Source organism: Muscardinus avellanarius (genome assembly GCF_963383645.1).
Source record: "Muscardinus avellanarius genome assembly, chromosome: 3".
NCBI classification, from domain to species: Eukaryota; Metazoa; Chordata; class Mammalia; order Rodentia; family Gliridae; genus Muscardinus; species Muscardinus avellanarius.
The window spans coordinates 38443803-38462196 of record NC_137788.1 but is presented as its reverse complement, the minus strand read 5'-3'; the positions used below and the strand labels follow the sequence as shown (position 1 = coordinate 38462196).

Below are 18394 nucleotides of genomic sequence, written 5' to 3'. Positions count from 1 at the left end.
ACAAACTGTAATCCTGTCTCATTCTCCCAAATGCTGGGATTACAAGGGTGTGCCACTACACCTCGCTCCGTTTGCCATACTTTAAAGATGTTTTGTTATATAGAATGCTTTTTATGATTTTCCTTATATGCTTTTACTTTCATCTTTTCTATTCTAGGAATGCCTTTTCTATTTACCTACCAATTCATAACCTTATCCTTCAAAGTACAATTCAAATATTATATTTCAGTATACATTGCTATAATGTCACTTTTTTTTTGTTAGCTGTTTGTTTGTTTATTTTGTGGGTCTGGGGAGGGAATCCAGGGGTATCGACCTCCCAAGCCACACCCCATAACCTATTTTTTATTCTTTGTTTTGAAACAGGGACTCACTAAGTTGCAGAGGGCCTCACTAAGTAGCTGAGGCTGTCTGCGAACCTTGATCCTCAGAGTGGTCTCAGCCTCCCAAATGCTGGGATTACTGTTAGCTGTTTTATAATTAGTTTATGTGTTCTTTGTGAGCTTTTTGAGGATAGTGGCGTGCGTGTGTGTGTGTGTGTGTGTGTGTGTGTGTGTGTGTGTTTTACTAGAGATGGAACCCAAGAGCATTCTACCTCCAAGCTACACTTCCAGCTGCTTTTTTTAATTTTTTATTTTGAAACAACATCTCACTAAGTTGATGACAGCCTTGCTAAGTTGGTGAGGCTGGCACAGATCTGCAATCCTCCTGTTTCAGCCTCCCAAATACTAGAATTACAAGCATGCACCACCACACCCAGTTGACAGTTTCTTATTCATCTTTGTATTCCTTTGCCCAGCTTGTTACCTCTCATATAGTAAGTCTCTAGGAAATAAAGGCTTGAAAATTGAATGAGGCCTTTACATTTGGGAACCTCCTCTAGGTTCTCATAGTATATGTTTGAAAAGAGGTACTGCATTTTGTTATACTAGTTGTGTGCTCTTTTCTATATTGTTAACACCACATTGATGCTGCAAGGTAGCACTGTGACTAATTCAACTTTTTAGTCCTTAAAGATAAAAATACAGTTCCTGGTATAAAATTGATAACAGGTTGAATTTGAGGAACTGGACTGAACACAAACTACCTTTGTAAAGCATGAATTTTTCTGATTTGAGATTTTAACTCTACCAAAATATATTTTTTTAATCTGGTAGAACATGTGCCTACAGCTTGTGCTCGAGTTGATGCCCTCCGATCTCATGGTTATCCAAAAGAGGCCCTTAGACTCACGGTGGCCATTATTAATACTCTGAGGTTGCAGCAGCAGCGGCAGCTGGAAATCTACAAGCATCAGAAGAAAGGTATAGTGATTAGGAGTTATCTAACCTCCCTAGGCCTAAGGCGTATGAGGATCCTCAAAGCATACGAGACCCAGAACATAGTTTTCGTTAAGATTCATGTTACGTCAGGACCCAGTTCTATCTGCTTTTTGGAATGCCTCACTTTATCTCTATGGATCTCAGTTTCCTCGTCAGTAAAATGGAAATAATGATGCCTGCTTGCCTCTCTCATGGTACAGAGGAAAAGCCCACTAAAATCTTGGACCAGAAGACCCATTCTAAGCTGCAAACCTATATCCACATATGCATTACCAGCAGACAATCTAAATTCAGACCTTATGATCTTACATGGCTGGTAAGCTTGTGACTAGTCCTGTCAATCCAAGGCAAGACAATAAAGGAAACTTCTTTTGGGTTCTGAGGATTGAACCAAGAGGTATTCTACCTCCAAACTATACCCCTAGCCCTTTTTGGGTTTTGTTTTTTGTTTTTCTGGGGTGTTTTTGTTTTATTTTTGAGGTACTGGGGATTGAACCCAGGGGCATTCTACCTCTGAGCTACATCCCCAGCCCTATTTTTTCATTCTTTATTTTGAAACAGGATCTCAATAAGTTGTGGAAGTCCTCACTAAGTAGCCCCTTTTTTTGTTTGTTTGTTGTTGTTGTTTTTTTGTTCTTTTTATTTTTTTTTTTTAAACAGGGTCTCACCAAGTTGCTGAGGCTGGCTTCAAATCTGGCAATCCTCCTGTCTCGGCCTCACAAATACTGGTCTTACAGGCATGCAACACTATATCTAGCAAGGAACTTTTTCTTAACTCTCACAGTCAAGGCCTAAATGAGACCTAATAAGGAGACCAAACAGAGAAAAAGAGCAATGTCTCTATCACTGTCTAAACTTTGCACTTGCTAATTTCCAGAACTGTTGCAGAGAGGAACCACAACTATCACAAACCTGGAGGGCTGGGTAGGCCATCCCCTGGATCCCATCGGCTGCCTGTTTCTCACTTTGACTGAAGCTTGCCGCCTGAATGATGATGGCTACATGGAAGTGTCAGGTACAAGGGCCAGACTGAGATAAGCCAGGACTGCTCTTGGCGGCCTGCGCCTCCTTGCCATACTCTGCTCTCCCTTCTTACTTTCCATCTTGAGAGGTTTCCTCTGGCTTCCTCTCCCATTTTCTTTTCCCACCCTGTAATTTGTCCCTGTCTATTTTACCTTGCCAGTTTCTTTATTCCACTTATTTCCTTACCATGAATGCCTAAAGAATGTTGTCCAAGAGGAATAAGAAGGCATAGAGGAACTTCAGGAGTCAGATACCAGAATTTTATTTTATTTTATTTTGGTGGTACTGGGGGTGGAACCCAGGGGCTTTTCTACCTCCGGACTATACTCCCAGACCTATTTTATACTTTATTTGGAAACAGCATCTCACTAAGTTGCTGAGAGCCTCACTAAGGAGCTGAGGCTGGCTTTGAACCTGTGCGATCTTCCTGTCCTCGCCTCCCAAGCACTGGGATTACAAGCGTGCGCCACCACGCCTGGCTTAGGTACCAAAATTTTAGAACAGTCTGAAAGTAGAAGAGAATTTCCATCAATAGTGTATCTCAAACTGAGCATGGTGGTGTACACCTGTAATTCCAAGCTACTTTGGGTGCTGAGACAGAGAGATTGTTTGAGCCCGAGAGTTCAGGTAAACCTAGGTAACATAGTAAGATCCTATCTCAAAAAAAAAGTGTGTGTGTGTGTGTGTGTGTGTGTAACCTGAAATTCAATAATACTCTAATTTCCTTTGAACATTCTCCCTGATGTTTTTGTATCAATTTTAAGAAAGAAAAAAGTTAGAGAGGAATAGTCTTAGAGTTGCAAAGTAGCCAAGACTAGATTGAGACAGAGTTGATTCTTCTTTCCTTTGTGACCTCACTATATTGTTTATGTAAGTCTACTTTAGTATTTAGCACACTGTATTCCAATTTGTTTGCAAGTCATTTACTAGACTATCAGCTACTTGAAAGCAGAAATTATGACATGCTTGTCTTGGTAATCCTAGCACTCAGTGTAGTACCTGCCATTTAATAGTCTTCCATAAATATTTATCAGATGAAGAAGAAAAAAAAACCAAGACTGACTTTTTTCTTTTTTGAGAAGAGATCCCATTATGTTGCTCATACTGGCCTTGAGCTTCTAGGCTTAAGCAATCCTCCCACATGGGCCTCTAGAGTAGCTAAAACTATAGGTGCCCACCACCACAAATGGCTAAAAATTTGACTTTTAAATCTATGCTCTCTTTCTGAAATTGGGAAGCCAGTAATAAAGAATACAAAAAAAGCCACATAGAAGTTGCAAGTATTAAGCTGGGTGTGGTGACACATGCTTGTAATCCCAGTACTTGGGAGGCTGAGACAAGAGAATCACAGTTAGCAGCCAACCTCAGCTACTTAGTGAGGCTCTCTGCAACTTAGTGAGACCCTGTTTCCAAAAAAAAAAAAAAAAAATCGGGGGGGGGGGGAATGTAGCTCAGAGGTAGAATGCCCCTGGGTTCAATCCCCAGACCTGCAGGAAAATAAAAAGAAAAAAAGAAGAAGTTGCAAGTATTACCAAAGCAAGAGTTTAACTGGATGGATTCAGATTTTTCTGGGTAGAGATACAAGGGTTAGTCGTAAAGTATGTTAGGGTTACCCTTATCTTCCTTCAGATCCCCTGCATAGGGAATCATCATCTAGAGTCTGTTTCATCTGCACTGTAACATTTACAGCTTGAAACCTGAAGTTGTGCTTGGTTTATTTGTGCATTGACATATACTTAGCTTCTTCCAAATGTCAGGCCCAAAAGATACCTGGAGCAACAAGTAGTCTCATCCCTTTAAGGCATTCACACTAGAGTGAAAGAGACCGGCACAGAAATGGACAATGATGACATTACATGATATGGTAGCAAAATATAAGTATTAAATTTTATACTTACACAACTGGCCTAGCTAGCTAGCTAGCTAGCTAGTGTGTGTGTGTGTGTGTGTGTGTGTGTGTGTGTGTGTGTGTGTGTGTGCTGTGTACACGCTTGTTTTCTTTGTGGTACAGAGATTGGACCCAGGGGCATTCTCCCTCAGAGATACACCATTTTTTTAAACAGAGTCTCACTAAGTTGCAGAGGGCCTTTCTAAGTTGCTGAGGCTGACTGCAAACCTACTATCCTCCTGTCTCAGCCTCCCAAGTACTAGGATTAATTAGGCATGGGCCACCATGCCTGGCTTAGTTAATACATTATGAAAAAGGTAGGAATCTTTGTACCTTTGTGTAAGCTTTTTTCAGTGCATTTTCTTTACTGTTCTAGAGTCCTGGCTCAGCTTCTGTGATAACTATTGACCAATGACAGCCTAAAGTGGGAGGGATAGAGGGACCACAGGCCTGTTCTAAAGAATTGGTACCTTGTTGCCCTCAGATATGAATGACAGCCGACTCCCTGTGTACCAGCATGTACCTGTGGCTTCAGGCTGCCCAAACAGCAGTGAGTCCTACCTGTCATTGGCCCTGGAAGTTGCTCTTATGGGCATGGGTCAACAGAGGGTAATGCCTGAAGGCCTCTATGCACAAGACAAAGTGTGTCGTAATGAGGAGCAACTCCTAAACCAACTCCAAGAGTTGCAGTTGGATGATGAGCTGGTACAAACACTGCGGAAACAGTGCATCTTACTATTAGAAGGTAAGTACAGAAAGGGATATTGTCACAGTGTCTTTGCCTGTGACTCTGGGCTTCCCTTTATAACAGAGCAGAGGTGTAGGAATATTTATGACATTAAAGTGTAATGAAGCCAGATATAGTGACACATGCCTGTAATCCCAGTCTGAGATAGGAGGATCATAGGCTTGAAGACAGCCTCAGAAAGAAATGAGACTTTCATCAACCTAGTGGGACCCTGTTTAGCTTTTTTTTTTTTTTTTTTTTTTTTTTTTTTTTTTTTTTTTTGCGGTACTGGGGATGGAACCCAGGGGCATTCTACCTCTGAGCTACACCCCCAGCCCAATTTTTTACTCTTTATTTTGAAACAGGATCTCACTGAGTTGCAAAGGGCCTCACTAAGTAGCTGAGGCTGTTCACGAACCCTGTCTCAGCCTCCTGAATGCTGGAATTACAAGCGTGCGCCACCACACCCAGCTGTGGGACTCTGTTTAAGAACAAAAAATAAAAGGGCTTGGGGGTGTAGCTCAGAGGTAGAATGGCCCTTGGTTCAATACCTAGTATCACACACAAAAAGAAAGTGTAATGAAGGTTCTCATGTTAACACTTATGCATGGGACCCTAGGGCTCTTAAGTCTAGGCCGGTGGATGGAGTCATACAGATAAATAACCAGGTGGCTTATCTTCTTCCTGCAGGAGGCCCCTTCAGTGGTCTAGGAGAAGTTATCCACCGAGAGAGTGTCCCCATGCATACCTTTGCCAAGTATTTGTTCTCAGCTCTGTTGCCTCATGATCCAGATCTGTCCTATAAATTGGCCTTACGTGCTATGAGGTGAGTAGCCTATTTCCAGCCCAGTTACCCCCACCAGATAAGTCTTCAATGTTCTCTTTCTTTGCTTATTCCCCTTCCTTCATAAATCTTTGAGAAGGCCCTGGTATCTTTGGGGCTCATCAGGCATTGAGTATATGCACACACACTTATACATGAACACACACATACCTCTACCACCCCACCTCCTACTGTGGGAAGTCAGGAGTAGTCTGGAAAGGTACAGTTCTCTGAGCCGAGACCCAGGTTTGGGTCAGGTACTGGCCAACAGAAGGGCCCTCCTAGTCCTCTTTGCCGGAGAGGGCTGAATGGGCCCTCAGATTTGAATAAAAGCATATTGTCCAGTCAGTTGACCTAACATCAAGCCTGCCTTAAAATGACTCAAATATTTTCATATGATCTAGGAGTCTTATCTGGGATTCCTTGTTGATGACTCACTTGGCTTCCTGACTGTATTCATGGTGAATTTTCAGAGGAAGCCCTTGAGTCTCCATATTTTGGAGCCAATTAGGCAACTTGAGAAGGGGTTGGAGCCCCTACATGACTGAGTTATGATTTCCAGAACAGTTTCCCAGAGGAATCTGGGAGAAATAGAGGTAAGTATATATACTTCAAGACTTGGAAACACTGAGCTTATGGGAATTTTGTTTCCAAACTAGAATTGAATCCTTGGTTTAGGCAGGTAGACTGCTGGGATACAACACGCCACATAGAAGATTTTTTTTTTTAAGTTGTGGTACTAGGGATTAAAGCTAGGGGCATTCTGCCTTAGAGCTATACCACCAGCCCTATTTTATTTTTATTTATTTAGGGGGGAGTTGCACTACTGGTGATGGAACCTATGGCATTCTACTTCCAAGCTACACCCCAGCCCTATTTTTTTTATCATTCTTTATTTTGAAACAGGGTGTCATTGAGTTGCAAAGGGCCTCACTAAGTAGCTGAGGCTGGCTTTGAACCTGGTTCCTCCTGTCCCAGCTGTACTTTTATTTATAAATCGGGTCTTTCTAGGTTGATGAGAGTCTTACTACTTGCTGAGGCTGTCCTAGTACTTGGGAAACTGAGAAAGGAGAATCACGGGTTCTCAATCAGCCTCAGCAATTTGTGAGGCCCTCTGCAACTTAGTGAGACCCTGTTTCCAAGTAAAGAATAAAATAGGCTGAGTGTGGTGGTGCACACTTGTAATCCCAGCATTCGGGAGGCTGAGACAGGAGGATCACAGTTCGCGGAGAGCCTCAGCTACTTAGTGAGGCCCTTTGCAACTCAAACCCCATTTCAAAATAAAGAGTAAAAGCCGGGCGTAGTGGTGCACACTTGTAATCCCTGTGCTTGGGAGGCTGAGACAGAAGGATCACACAAGTTCGAAGCCAGCCTCAGCTACTTAGTGAGGTCCTCTGCAACTTAGTGAGACCCTGTTTCCAAATAAAGTATAAAAGTAGGTCTGGGAGTATAGCCTGGAGGTAGAAAAGCCCCTGGGTTCTACCCTCAGTACCACAAACAAAAAAACAAAGAATAGTGTTGGGGGTATGGCTCGGAGGTAGACTGCCCCTGGGTTCTATTCCCAGTACCACACATACACACATACAAAAAGAATAAAATAGGGCTAGAGGTGTATCTCAGAGGTAGAATGCCTCTGGGTTCAATATCCAATACCACAAATAAAAATAAAATAGTCCTATTGATCTTAATCAGCCTTTCATATCCATTTACATGGGAACTATTTAGAGTTCTACAACTGTGCACTTATTTCACATACAGTACTGTAGGTTTAAAAACCTTCAAAGCGCTTAGAAATCCTTCTCTCCCCAGTTCTTCTCCAGCAAAAAACAAGCATTTCTAAGGTAACTCAGAATGACATGGGTCTAGATGATGGCTGATGACTCTTCCTGGGTCTTCTAGGTTACCTGTTCTAGAAAATTCAGCTTCGGCGGGGGATACTTCCCACCCTCATCATATGGTATCTGTGGTGCCCAGCCGTTATCCTCGCTGGTTCACACTTGGACACTTGGAATCACAGCAGTGTGAACTGGCTTCCACCATGCTGACTGCTGCCAAAGGTGAGTATAGATAGACCTTAGACTCCAGCATCCCCACTGTGCCTACCCAGCTGTGGCCTTTCAAAAGCTTGGCCTTCACCCAGGCGTAGTGGTGACGTTTGTAATCCCAGTACTTGGGGGGCTGAGAAAGGAGGATCACACAAGTTCAAAGCCAGCCCCTGCTACTTAGTGATGCTCTGAGCAACTTAGTGAGACCCTGTTTCCAAATAAAATATAAAATAGGTCTGGGAGTATAGCCCAGAGGTAGAAAAGTCCCTGGGTTCCATCCCCAGTACCACCAAAAAAAAAAAAAAAAAAATGCTTGGCCTTCAGTTTCCTAAAGAGAAGTTATTTGTTCTTTTGTTCTTTCTTGACCATTTAGAGTGATTGGTGTCCTCACTTTGATAATTAAAGGACCTAGGCCAAACCAGAACTTTGCCTAGTTACTAATTGTTGGACCCTGAGTATATGGAATTAAATTATTTTAAGTTAACTTTAAATGTAATCCTCCATAAGATAAAGTTAGCTTACTTTCTAAGTCTCCATTTCAAAATCTGCAACATGGGAATCATTATCAGCCTCCCAGGACCATTGGAAGATCTAATGTAATGATGACTAAAACAGAGCTACAAAACTCCTTACAGATAGAGTTTGTCATTTTTCCAGTGCCTCTGGCCAAAAGGTAGGAAGTTGAGTGACACTTAGACCTTTAGGCTCCCATACACCCTGTTAAGTATGCAAGCTCCACTTAAATAGAAATAAAATACCTAAGGACCTATAATAAAATACCAGCTATCATGGACTCTGAATGTTTTGTCCCAGGAAACTACGTAGATTTTTGAAGCAGTTGTTGTTGTTAATATACTTTTATTGGTACATTGTAATTATACATCATAATGAGGTTCCGAGTGATAGAAACACATGCACACAGCACTTGGTATGTTTCCCTCTAGATCTCACTTCCCTCCCTCCTGCCCCCTTACATATTATTGAGATTGGTACTTCATATATAAACATAACACTATTTGAATTGTTACCTTCATCAAGTTTTCTTCCCACCCGTACCCCATCTCTCTTCCTGACTCCCCTTCCACTATTCTATTCATATCTCTCCTTACTTATCTAAAGTTTCTTTTATTTCCCAGTTTCTCTCTAAGCTTTCATATATGAACAAAAACATGATTTTAAAACGGGATAAGAAGCTGGTAATACTAGCATTTGGGAGGCTGAGTCAGGAGGATCTGGGTTCGTAGCCAAACTCAGCTACTTAGTGAGGCCATTTGCAATGCAGACCCTGTTTCAAAATAATGAATAAAAAATAGGGCTGGGGTATAGTTCGGAGGTAGATTGCCCCTGAGTTTCATCCCCAGTTCTGAAAAATAAAAAATAATAAATAAATAAATAAATGGATAAGAAGCTAGGTGCAGTGGCACATGCCTGTAATCCCAATACTTGGGAGGCTGAGAAATGAGGATCTCAGGTTCAAGGCCAGCTGCAGCAACTTAGTAATATCCTGTTTCAAAATTAAAAAAATAAAAAGGTCTGGGAGTATAGCTCGGAAGTAGAATGCCCTGGGGTTTGATCTCCAATTACACACACACACACACACACACACACACACACACACACACACACAGAGTGTGATAAGGACTTTGATAGGCATTTCTTCAAAGAAGTACAGATGACCAAAAGGTAGATGAAAGGATGCTTAACATTACTAATCATCAGGCAAATGCAAATCAAAACCACAATAAGATTGACCACCTCACACCTGTCAGGATGGCTGTTAATGAAAAAACACAAAACACAGGTATTAGTGAAAATGTAGAAGAATTGAAATCCTGACACACTGGTGGAAATGTAAAATGGTTCAACTATTATGGAAAATGGTATGGAGGTTCTTCAAGAAACTTAGAACTAGGCCGGGCGTGGTGGCGCACGCTTGTAATCCCCGCACTTGGGAAGAGACAGGAGGATCACGCAGGTTCGAAGCCAGCCGCGCACACTGGCTTAGGAGACCCTGTTTCCAAATAAAAATGTAAAAATAGGTCTGGGAGTGTAGCCCGGAGGTAGAAGGGCTTCCAGGAACCCCAGTACCACCAAAAACAAAAAAAAACTTAGAACTAGGGCGGGCGTGGTTGTGCACGCTTGTAATCCCCGTGCTTGGGAGGGGAGACAGGAGGATCGCGCAGGTTTGAAGCCAGCCTTGCTGGCTTAAGAGACCCTGTTTCCAAATAAAAAATATAAAAATAGGTCTGGGAGTGTAACCCAGAGGTAGAAGGGTTTCCAGGAACCACAGTACCACCCAAAAAACACTTATAACTAAAATCAAGATTTTTTTTTTTTTTTTTTTTTTTTTTTGCAGGTCTGGGGATGAAACCCAGGGGCATCCTACCTCCAAGCTACATCCCTAGCCCTATTTTTTCTTCTTTATTTTGAAACAGGATCTTACTAAGTTGCAAAGAGCCACTGAAGGCTATTTGCAATCCTCCTGTCTCAGCCTCCCAAGTACTGAGATTACAAGCGTGCACTACCATGCCTGGCTAAGTAGGAAGAAATATTACAGTATGTGACAGCATAGATAGACCTTGAGCACATTATGTTTAGTGAAATTATTCATTCACCAAAAGACAAACACTGCATTCTTATACTTATGTGAAACCTGGTGAGAAGGAAATGGGACTTACTAATCAACGAAAAAGAGTTTTAGTTAAGCAAGATGAAAAGGCTCTAGATACATACTATACACTTTATCTAAAATCATCAATAATGTATTATATTTTCTGTGTGTGTGGTGGTGGGGAGTAACCCAGAGGCTTTCTACCTCTGGGCTACATTCCCAGACTTTATTTTTTCTTCTTCTTTAGTACTGGGAATGGAATCCAGGGACATTCTACCTCCAGGCGACACCTCCAGCACTATTTTTTATTCTTTATTTTGAAACAGGGTTTCACTGAGTTGCAAAGGGCCTCACTAAGTAGCTGATGCTGTCCTTGAACTGCATTCCTCCTGTCTCAGCCCCCCAAATGCTGGGATTACAAGTGTGTGCCACTATGCCTGGCTCCCAGTTTTGTTTTGTTTTTTTTCTTGGTACTGGGGGTGGAACCCAGGGACTTTTCTACCTCCAGGCTATACTCCCAGACCTATATTATACTTTATTTGGAAACAGGGTCTCACTGAGTTGCTGAGAGCCTCACTAAGTATCTGAGACTGGCTTCAAACCTGTGTGGTCCTCCTGTCTCAGCCTCCCAAGTACTGGCATTACAAGCCTATGCTACCACGCCTGGCCCCAGACCTATTTTTATATTTAGAAACAGGGTCTCGCTAAGTTGCTGAGAACCTCACTAAGTAGCTGAAGCTGCATGATCCTCCGGTCTCGGCCTCCCGAGTACTGGGATTACAAGTGTGTTTCACCATGCCTGGCTCTGTATATACTTTTGTGTATGTGTGTGTGGTACTAGGAGTGGAACCCAGGGGCTTTTCTACCTCCACCCTATATATATACACACACACCCAAACACACCCAAACACACACACACACACACACACACACACACACACACACACACCAAACTTTATTTTGAAACAGTGTCTTAAGTTGCTGAGAGCCTCACTCAGTAACTGAGGCTGGCTTCCAGCCTGTGCAGTCCTCCTGTCTCAGCCTCCCAAGCGCTGAGATTATAAAGCATGCGCCACCATGCCCGGGTTGTATTATACTTTAAAAACATTAAAAGGGTATATGTTATATTAAATGTTCTTTTTTGCAGTACTGGGGATGGAACCCAGGGGCATTCGAACTCCGAGCTACATCCCTAGCCCCTTTTTTATTATTATTATTATTATTCTTTATTTTGAAACAGGGTCTCACTGAGTTGTGAAGGGCCTCCCTAAGTGGATGAGGCTATCCGCAAACCGTGATCCTCTGGTCTTTACCTTCTAATGTTGGGATTACAAGTATTCGCCACCATGCCTGGCTAAATGTTCTTACCACAATAAAACTTTTAAAAGTTTATTTAAAATGAAGCCAGGGACTGGCTTTGTAGCTCAGTGGTAGAGCATATGCTCAGTATGTGCAAAACCTTGGATTCAAACTCCAGTCCCCCAGCCGGGCGTGGTGGTGCACGCTTGTAATCTGCGCGCTTGGGAGGCTGAGACAGGAGGATCGCACAGGTTCAAAGCCAGCCTCAGCTACTTAGTGAGGCTCTCAGCAACTTAGTGAGACCCTGTTTCCAAATAAAATAGAAAATAAGTCTGGGAGTATAGCCCGGAGGTAGAAAGCCTCTGGGTTCCACCCCCAGTGCCACCAAAAAAAAAAAAAAAAAAAGAAACTCCAGTCCCCCAGTAAAGTAAAAAAGAAAACAGTCACAAAGGATCATATACTGATACTGGATGATTCCATTTAAAGATGTTCCTTAGCTGAGCGTGGTGGCGCACCTTTGTAATCCCAGCTCTTGGGAGGCTGAGACAGGAGGATTGCACAGGTTCGAAGCCAGCCTCAGCTACTTAGTGAGGCTCTCAGCAACTCAGTGAGATACTATTTCCAAATAAAGTAGAAAGTAGGTCTGGGAGTATAGCCCAGAAGTAGTAAAAGACCTGGATTCCACCCCCAGTACCACACACACACAAAAATAAAGATGTTCCTTGATATACAATGGGGTTATATCTTGATAAACCCATCATAAGTTGAAAAACAAAGTCAAAATGCTGAGTGTGGTGGCTAATACCTGTTAATCCAGTACTTGGAAGGCTGAGACAGAAGGATGGCAGGTTCTCAGCAAGCTCAGCACATGAGGCTGGCCCAGCTTCTTTTGCTCCAGGGAGCTATATTGAGAAGCAAACAATAGGACTGGCAGACTTTCTTGGGTAGCTATTTGGTTTCCTATCTCCTATATAAGTACTTCTCAAAATACAGATGTTTGCTGGGTATTGTGGCTCATGCTTGTAATCCCAGTACTTGGGAGGCTAAGACAAGAGGATTGCAGGTTCGAAGCCAGCCTCAGCATCTTAGTGAGACTCTTAGCAACTTACTGAGACCCTGTTTTCAAATAAAAAATGAAATAGGTCTGGGGGTGTAGCCTGGAGGTAGAAGGTCCCTGAGTTTCATCCCCCATACCACACACACACACACACCACACACACACAAATCAGATGTTCAAGAAAATTGTTTCTGGGATCTAAGAACCTGGGGTATAGTGGTGAAGGGTAGAAAAAGATGAAAGAATAAAGGTAAATGAATTAATGTTGGTACCTAAACACAGAAGGATGGTACCAGTTAATGTTGGTACCAGTGGGTTCAGTGAAAACATCTTAACACCCAGAAGAGATGGTAGTTTACAAAAGCATTCAGTGAACTGATAGCAGCCAGTTCAGTCAGTACCTCCTGTAATCAGCTATCTGGGGAAACTTTAAGACAATCCCTGTCCTTGTTTCTTCCCCATCTCTTGACATGTACAGGAGATACTCTGAGACTCCGAACTATTCTGGAAGCAATACAGAAGCACATCCATTCTTCCTCCCTCATCTTCAAGCTGGCCCAAGATGCATTCAAGATCGCTACTCCTGCGGACAGTTGTACAGACAGCACCCTGCTCAATGTGGCCCTGGAACTGGGGTTACAGGTATGGAGTAGGAATGGGCTCCTAAGTCTCCACTTTAGGATTTTGGCCTAGTGTCAGCTGGCAGAAGGTAACATCTCTGGGAGGCTGAACACTGACCAAATCTGGTTCTTTGTCCCCAGAACACAAGTTCTAGGCTAGGCATAGAACCTATGTTGGGTTCCATTTTTAAGGCCAGAAGCAGAATAGCTTTAGGCTCCATAGGATCCACATCTTCTCCCCACTTCCCATTCCTCCAAGTCAAGCAAGGAATGATAAGAATTTTCTTTGTCACAAATCATTAGAGAAGCCACCTATCTAATTAGTGATAGGAGCCAATTAGAAATTAAACCTTTCCATACTTACCAGGTGAAAGACTTGCTGTTTAGAGCACCAAAAAATATTTGTTGCATAAATGAATGAAAAAGAAAGTGCAAAGAGGAGGTTATAATCGTTAGGCTTAGCCAATTGGATATGCCTCTTTTGTACCCAGGTGATGCGGATGACCTTGTCAACCCTTAACTGGAGGCGCCGGGAAATGGTGAGATGGTTGGTGACTTGTGCTACAGAAGTGGGTGAGTCTCCCTCCTCCCACCACCCCCAGGGAAATCTCTAGGCCCAACTCTTGGGACAGGATAGTGAATCCTTAGAACTATTATACTCCTATTCCTTTGGCCTAAGAAAGTTGGGGCTGCTGGCAGGAGAAGATGGCTTCTGTTCAGCCAGCCCTCACTACTTGAACCATTTCTTGATGTCAGTGGCACTTTGACCCTCTAATCAGAAATATGTTTGAAAAAATGAATATTCAGCCACCAATATTCAGGTGCTCCCTTGAGAGGTAGTGGGCCCATGGTTTGGTCCTAGTCCCTGTCCATGATTTTGAGAAACCTCAGACAACTTGAAGGCTCAGGACCCCTTCCACATCCCAAAGTCCCAGCACAAGACTCTATCCTCAGAGTTCCCACTGCAGCTAGAACCCCCAGGCAGACCTGTGACCCCTGCCTTGTGTTGGGCAAACCATGGGTTGTTCTGAGGGGCTAAGAGCACTGCAGAGACCTTCAACTCTCTGACCTGGGGAAGGAAGGGATGGGAAGAGACCCCAAACAGGGTCTGGCCATCTGGGATACTCCCCTTGCCCTGGTTTGCCTCAGATCATCTCAAGGCTGCTGAGGAGGAGGGAGAACTCGTCTCTGCAGGCCAAGTTCAGATCCCAAATGGTAATCTGGGCAGACCTGGATCAGGACCCGGATGGCCACTGCTGAGCTCAGGCTCTCCCTGACAGGTGTGCGGGCCCTGGTGAGCATCTTGCAGAGCTGGTACACACTCTTCACCCCAACCGAGGCTACTAGTATTGTAGCTGCTACAGCTGTATCCCACACCACTATCCTGCGCCTCAGTCTTGACTACCCACAGCGGGAGGAACTGGCTAGCTGTGCTCGCACACTGGCCCTGCAGTGTGCTATGAAGGATCCACAGAGTTGTGCCCTGTCAGCCCTTACACTCTGTGAGAAAGACCACATTGCCTTTGAGGCAGCCTACCAGATTGCCATTGATGCTGCTGCTGGTGGCATGACCCATTCACAGCTGTTCACCATTGCCCGCTACATGGAGCTCCGTGGCTACCCGCTACGTGCCTTCAAGCTGGCCTCACTGGCCATGAGCCATCTTAACCTGGCCTACAACCAGGATACCCACCCAGCCATCAATGATGTGCTCTGGGCTTGTGCCCTCAGCCACTCTCTGGGGAAGAATGAGCTGGCAGCCCTCATCCCCCTAGTGGTGAAGAGTGTGCACTGTGCAACAGTGCTTTCAGACATCCTGCGGCGCTGCACAGTGACTGCGCCAGGCCTGGCTGGCATCCCAGGCCGCCGCAGCTCTGGAAAGCTCATGTCGACTGACAAAGCTCCACTGCGCCAGCTGCTGGATGCCACCATCAATGCCTATATCAACACTACACACTCACGCCTGACACACATCAGCCCTCGCCACTACGGAGAGTTCATCGAGTTTCTAAGCAAGGCTCGGGAGACCTTCCTACTGCCCCAGGATGGACACTTGCAGTTTGCCCAGTTCATTGACAACCTCAAACAGATTTACAAAGGCAAGAAGAAGTTGATGCTGCTGGTTCGGGAGCGCTTTGGTTGAGAAAACAGATTGCTTTCTGCCAGGGCATCCCGGGCTCCTGGGTACCATCAAGTCAGGCCAAGGACACTGAAATATTTGTTCACCCTTAGAGGACTCTGAGCACCTGTGGCTGAGGCCAGAGGACCACAGGGCTAAGGACAGAGTCCAGCTCTAGCCAGTGTTCCTGCCTTGGCAAGCTTCTTATTACAGCCCACTGTTCCTGGAGGAGCTGGGCCCTGCAGATCGATCAGAAACCCCACAACATGCCACCTCACGCCCCTATATCCTGCGTGTCCTGGGCATTGGCCCTCTCTTCCCTTGGCAAACACAGAACACTGTTCCTTCTCAGGGATTGCTTAACCAGAGAAACAGAAGCATTTATGGTACTGTAAATACTATAGTATATGTGTTGCCAATTATTGTAAAGTTGTAACTATTTATAATTCTGGTTCTGATTTGATGGACACTCAAAGTAGCTGTGGGTAGGAGGATAGGCTTGTTTTCTGAGGAGACTCACCATTTCTCAGGTTTCCCTTGCAGAGTGTATGCTGTTAGCACAACAGTGGACTATTAGAGATGGCAGAGAGAAAAACAGCCGGTTAAAATAAATCTCAAGTCTCGTCTATGCAGAAACCCTAACCTGCAGACAGGGCATCTATAGTCCAGTGGTGGGTGAGGGGCAGAGGCCAAGACTGGACTTAAGACTTTTGCCTCACAAACCTATGAGGACACTGAAGCTCCTGCTCCTGCCTCACACAGCCTCTCCAGGAGCCTGCTGAACACCGAGTAACAAGTACAGGGAGAAGATGAAGGTCTGGGAAGCCACTGAGCTCATAATTTTCATCTATCGGGTCACCTTTACATTAGAGAGTATCTGGTTTCATCTCCATTTCTGTATGTGGGTGTTTATCTGTATGGCTAAGTACATGTGTACATAGATATACATGTGCATGCCTGTATGTCAGTTCTCTGTTTATGTATGTGATACTGTGTATTGGACTATGGGTTCTGTGTGTCCACTCTTTCATTTGTGTATGTGTGAGAATGCATAGCTCTAAGTGCCCTAATGTTTGTCTGCATGTTTAATGTATATATGTATCTGGGCACACACGAGTGCATGTGTATAAACATATTTGTCTCTCTGTATGCCTGCTATCCATGGATCTGTGTCTTTATATGTGTAGCTGAGTTATTTCTACATGTAGTTTTGTCCATGTATTCATGTTTAAAGATCTGCATGAATGTGTCCCTTCTCTTTCTGCCAGATCTCTCTTCCCCATTCCTTTGTCTCTCTTACCAGCTAAACATTTGTTCCCCATCTCTATGCCTCCTCCATTCACCATCCTTCCTCGACAAACAAGCTTCTAAGCAAGTGTCCCTCTGCCCTAAGGTTAGCTGCTTCAGCTCCACAGATCTCACCCATAGTTGCTTTCTTCCCTGCCTTTCTACCTCAAGCTTCCTCTGCCTGCTTCTGTCACAGTCCCATTGGTCACTGATTTGGAGGCTGAGGCTGGTATCCTTTTGGCCTTTCCCTTTCCCATCTAGTGGGCAACCCTGTGTTAGCCCTAACTGACCTCTACAGTGTATCATGTTCCTGCTACCTTCCTGGCCTCTGTGTTCAGCCTGGAATTATTATAGGAGGTAGCAAGGACATTCAGAATAGTCATTTGGATACCAGTGTCTTGGGTGTTTACTGTTTTGTGTCTTAGTTCCTGAGTCGGGGTGGGGTTCGATAGGGAAGTTGTGGCAATAGCTAGAGTGTGAACTAAGGACCTCTGTCTGCTTTATTTTATTTTGCTCTATGGCAAACTGTTTATGTCATCTATTTTACTCCAAACTGACCAGTAAGTTGTAGTTTCTGTTTGTGGCTACTAAAGTCTTGCTGTCCAAACAAGGGCCCCTACAACATCTCAGCCCAGTGGGTTGGTAAAAATGAGAAGCCACTCCCATTTCTGTATCACGATTGCCCTTTTTTAGTGTGTGAATTCACAGTGCTTTTCTATGAATAAACCATGGATCAAAGAAAAGATCGTTTTTCTAAAAGCAGAAATTGTGTTCTCAGTAAACCAGACCTTTCTTTCCTTCTGGCTGGGATAGGGAGCTGGTTGGGCTTAGAGAGACTTTCCTGTCAAACCAGACTCCAGAACAAAGCCCACCAGCACATCAGAACCTTGTGCTAGAAAATGGGTATCACTATGATAGGCAGGATCCCAAGATCCTGAGAAAAACAAAGGCTATGCTCAGAAAATAACATACAGCAGCCTGAGTGCCAGAGGGCCCTTTGGCTTCAGAGGAATTGCCTTGCCAAACGACTAAGGCTAAGCTCCAATCCTGAACAACTTAATTCCCAGTCTTTATATCCTCACCATCTTTTAGTGTCAAAGTTGGAGGTTCCTTAGCTTCTCCCAGTTTACTGCCTCCCTTTCCAGGACTGTCAGAAGTGTTTAAAGCACTTATGTCCTTCCTAGATCTATACTCCTCTTTCTTCCCAAACACAAAGCCTGTCAATTTGGCCTTTGTATGCTGTGGTGACCTCAATCCTTCCTCTGCAAATGTCCCAGGCCCAACTGCTAGGAAACTGTATCCAACTCCATGTAGCTCCAAGACCCAGGATTTGAGAGTATGATGGTAGCGAGTTTTAAGTGTCAGAGTTCATGTTCACTGATACCTGGGCCCTAAGACATGTGGGAGAGGATACAGAGAAGACTCCAAGGAAGGAGCACAGGTTTAAGAAGGAACTGTTGATAAAAAGCACAAATCTTTCACAAACAAAAATCACAGAATAGACTCCAACTCTGGGACTTTTATTCTTCAGAAAACAATCATGGTAATAGGACTTGAGGGGAACGCTATATGC

General features: G+C 44.0%; 1 protein-coding gene across 1 annotated transcript in view; it reads left to right on the top strand.

Annotated features, from left to right (window-relative positions):
• ZSWIM5 (zinc finger SWIM-type containing 5) overlaps nt 1-15558 on the top strand; it is a gene marked incomplete at both ends in the record, with an annotated part of 147935 nt that extends 132377 nt beyond the window's left edge. Inside the window, 8 exons of the mRNA XM_080692184.1 lie at nt 1158-1304; nt 2200-2337; nt 4718-4978; nt 5651-5786; nt 7683-7840; nt 13274-13437; nt 13907-13988; nt 14696-15558. Coding sequence (XP_080548310.1) covers nt 1158-1304; nt 2200-2337; nt 4718-4978; nt 5651-5786; nt 7683-7840; nt 13274-13437; nt 13907-13988; nt 14696-15558 — 1949 coding nt within the window. The remainder of the gene's footprint in view (nt 1-1157; nt 1305-2199; nt 2338-4717; nt 4979-5650; nt 5787-7682; nt 7841-13273; nt 13438-13906; nt 13989-14695) is intronic.
• Between the last annotated feature and the right edge of the window lie 2836 nt (nt 15559-18394).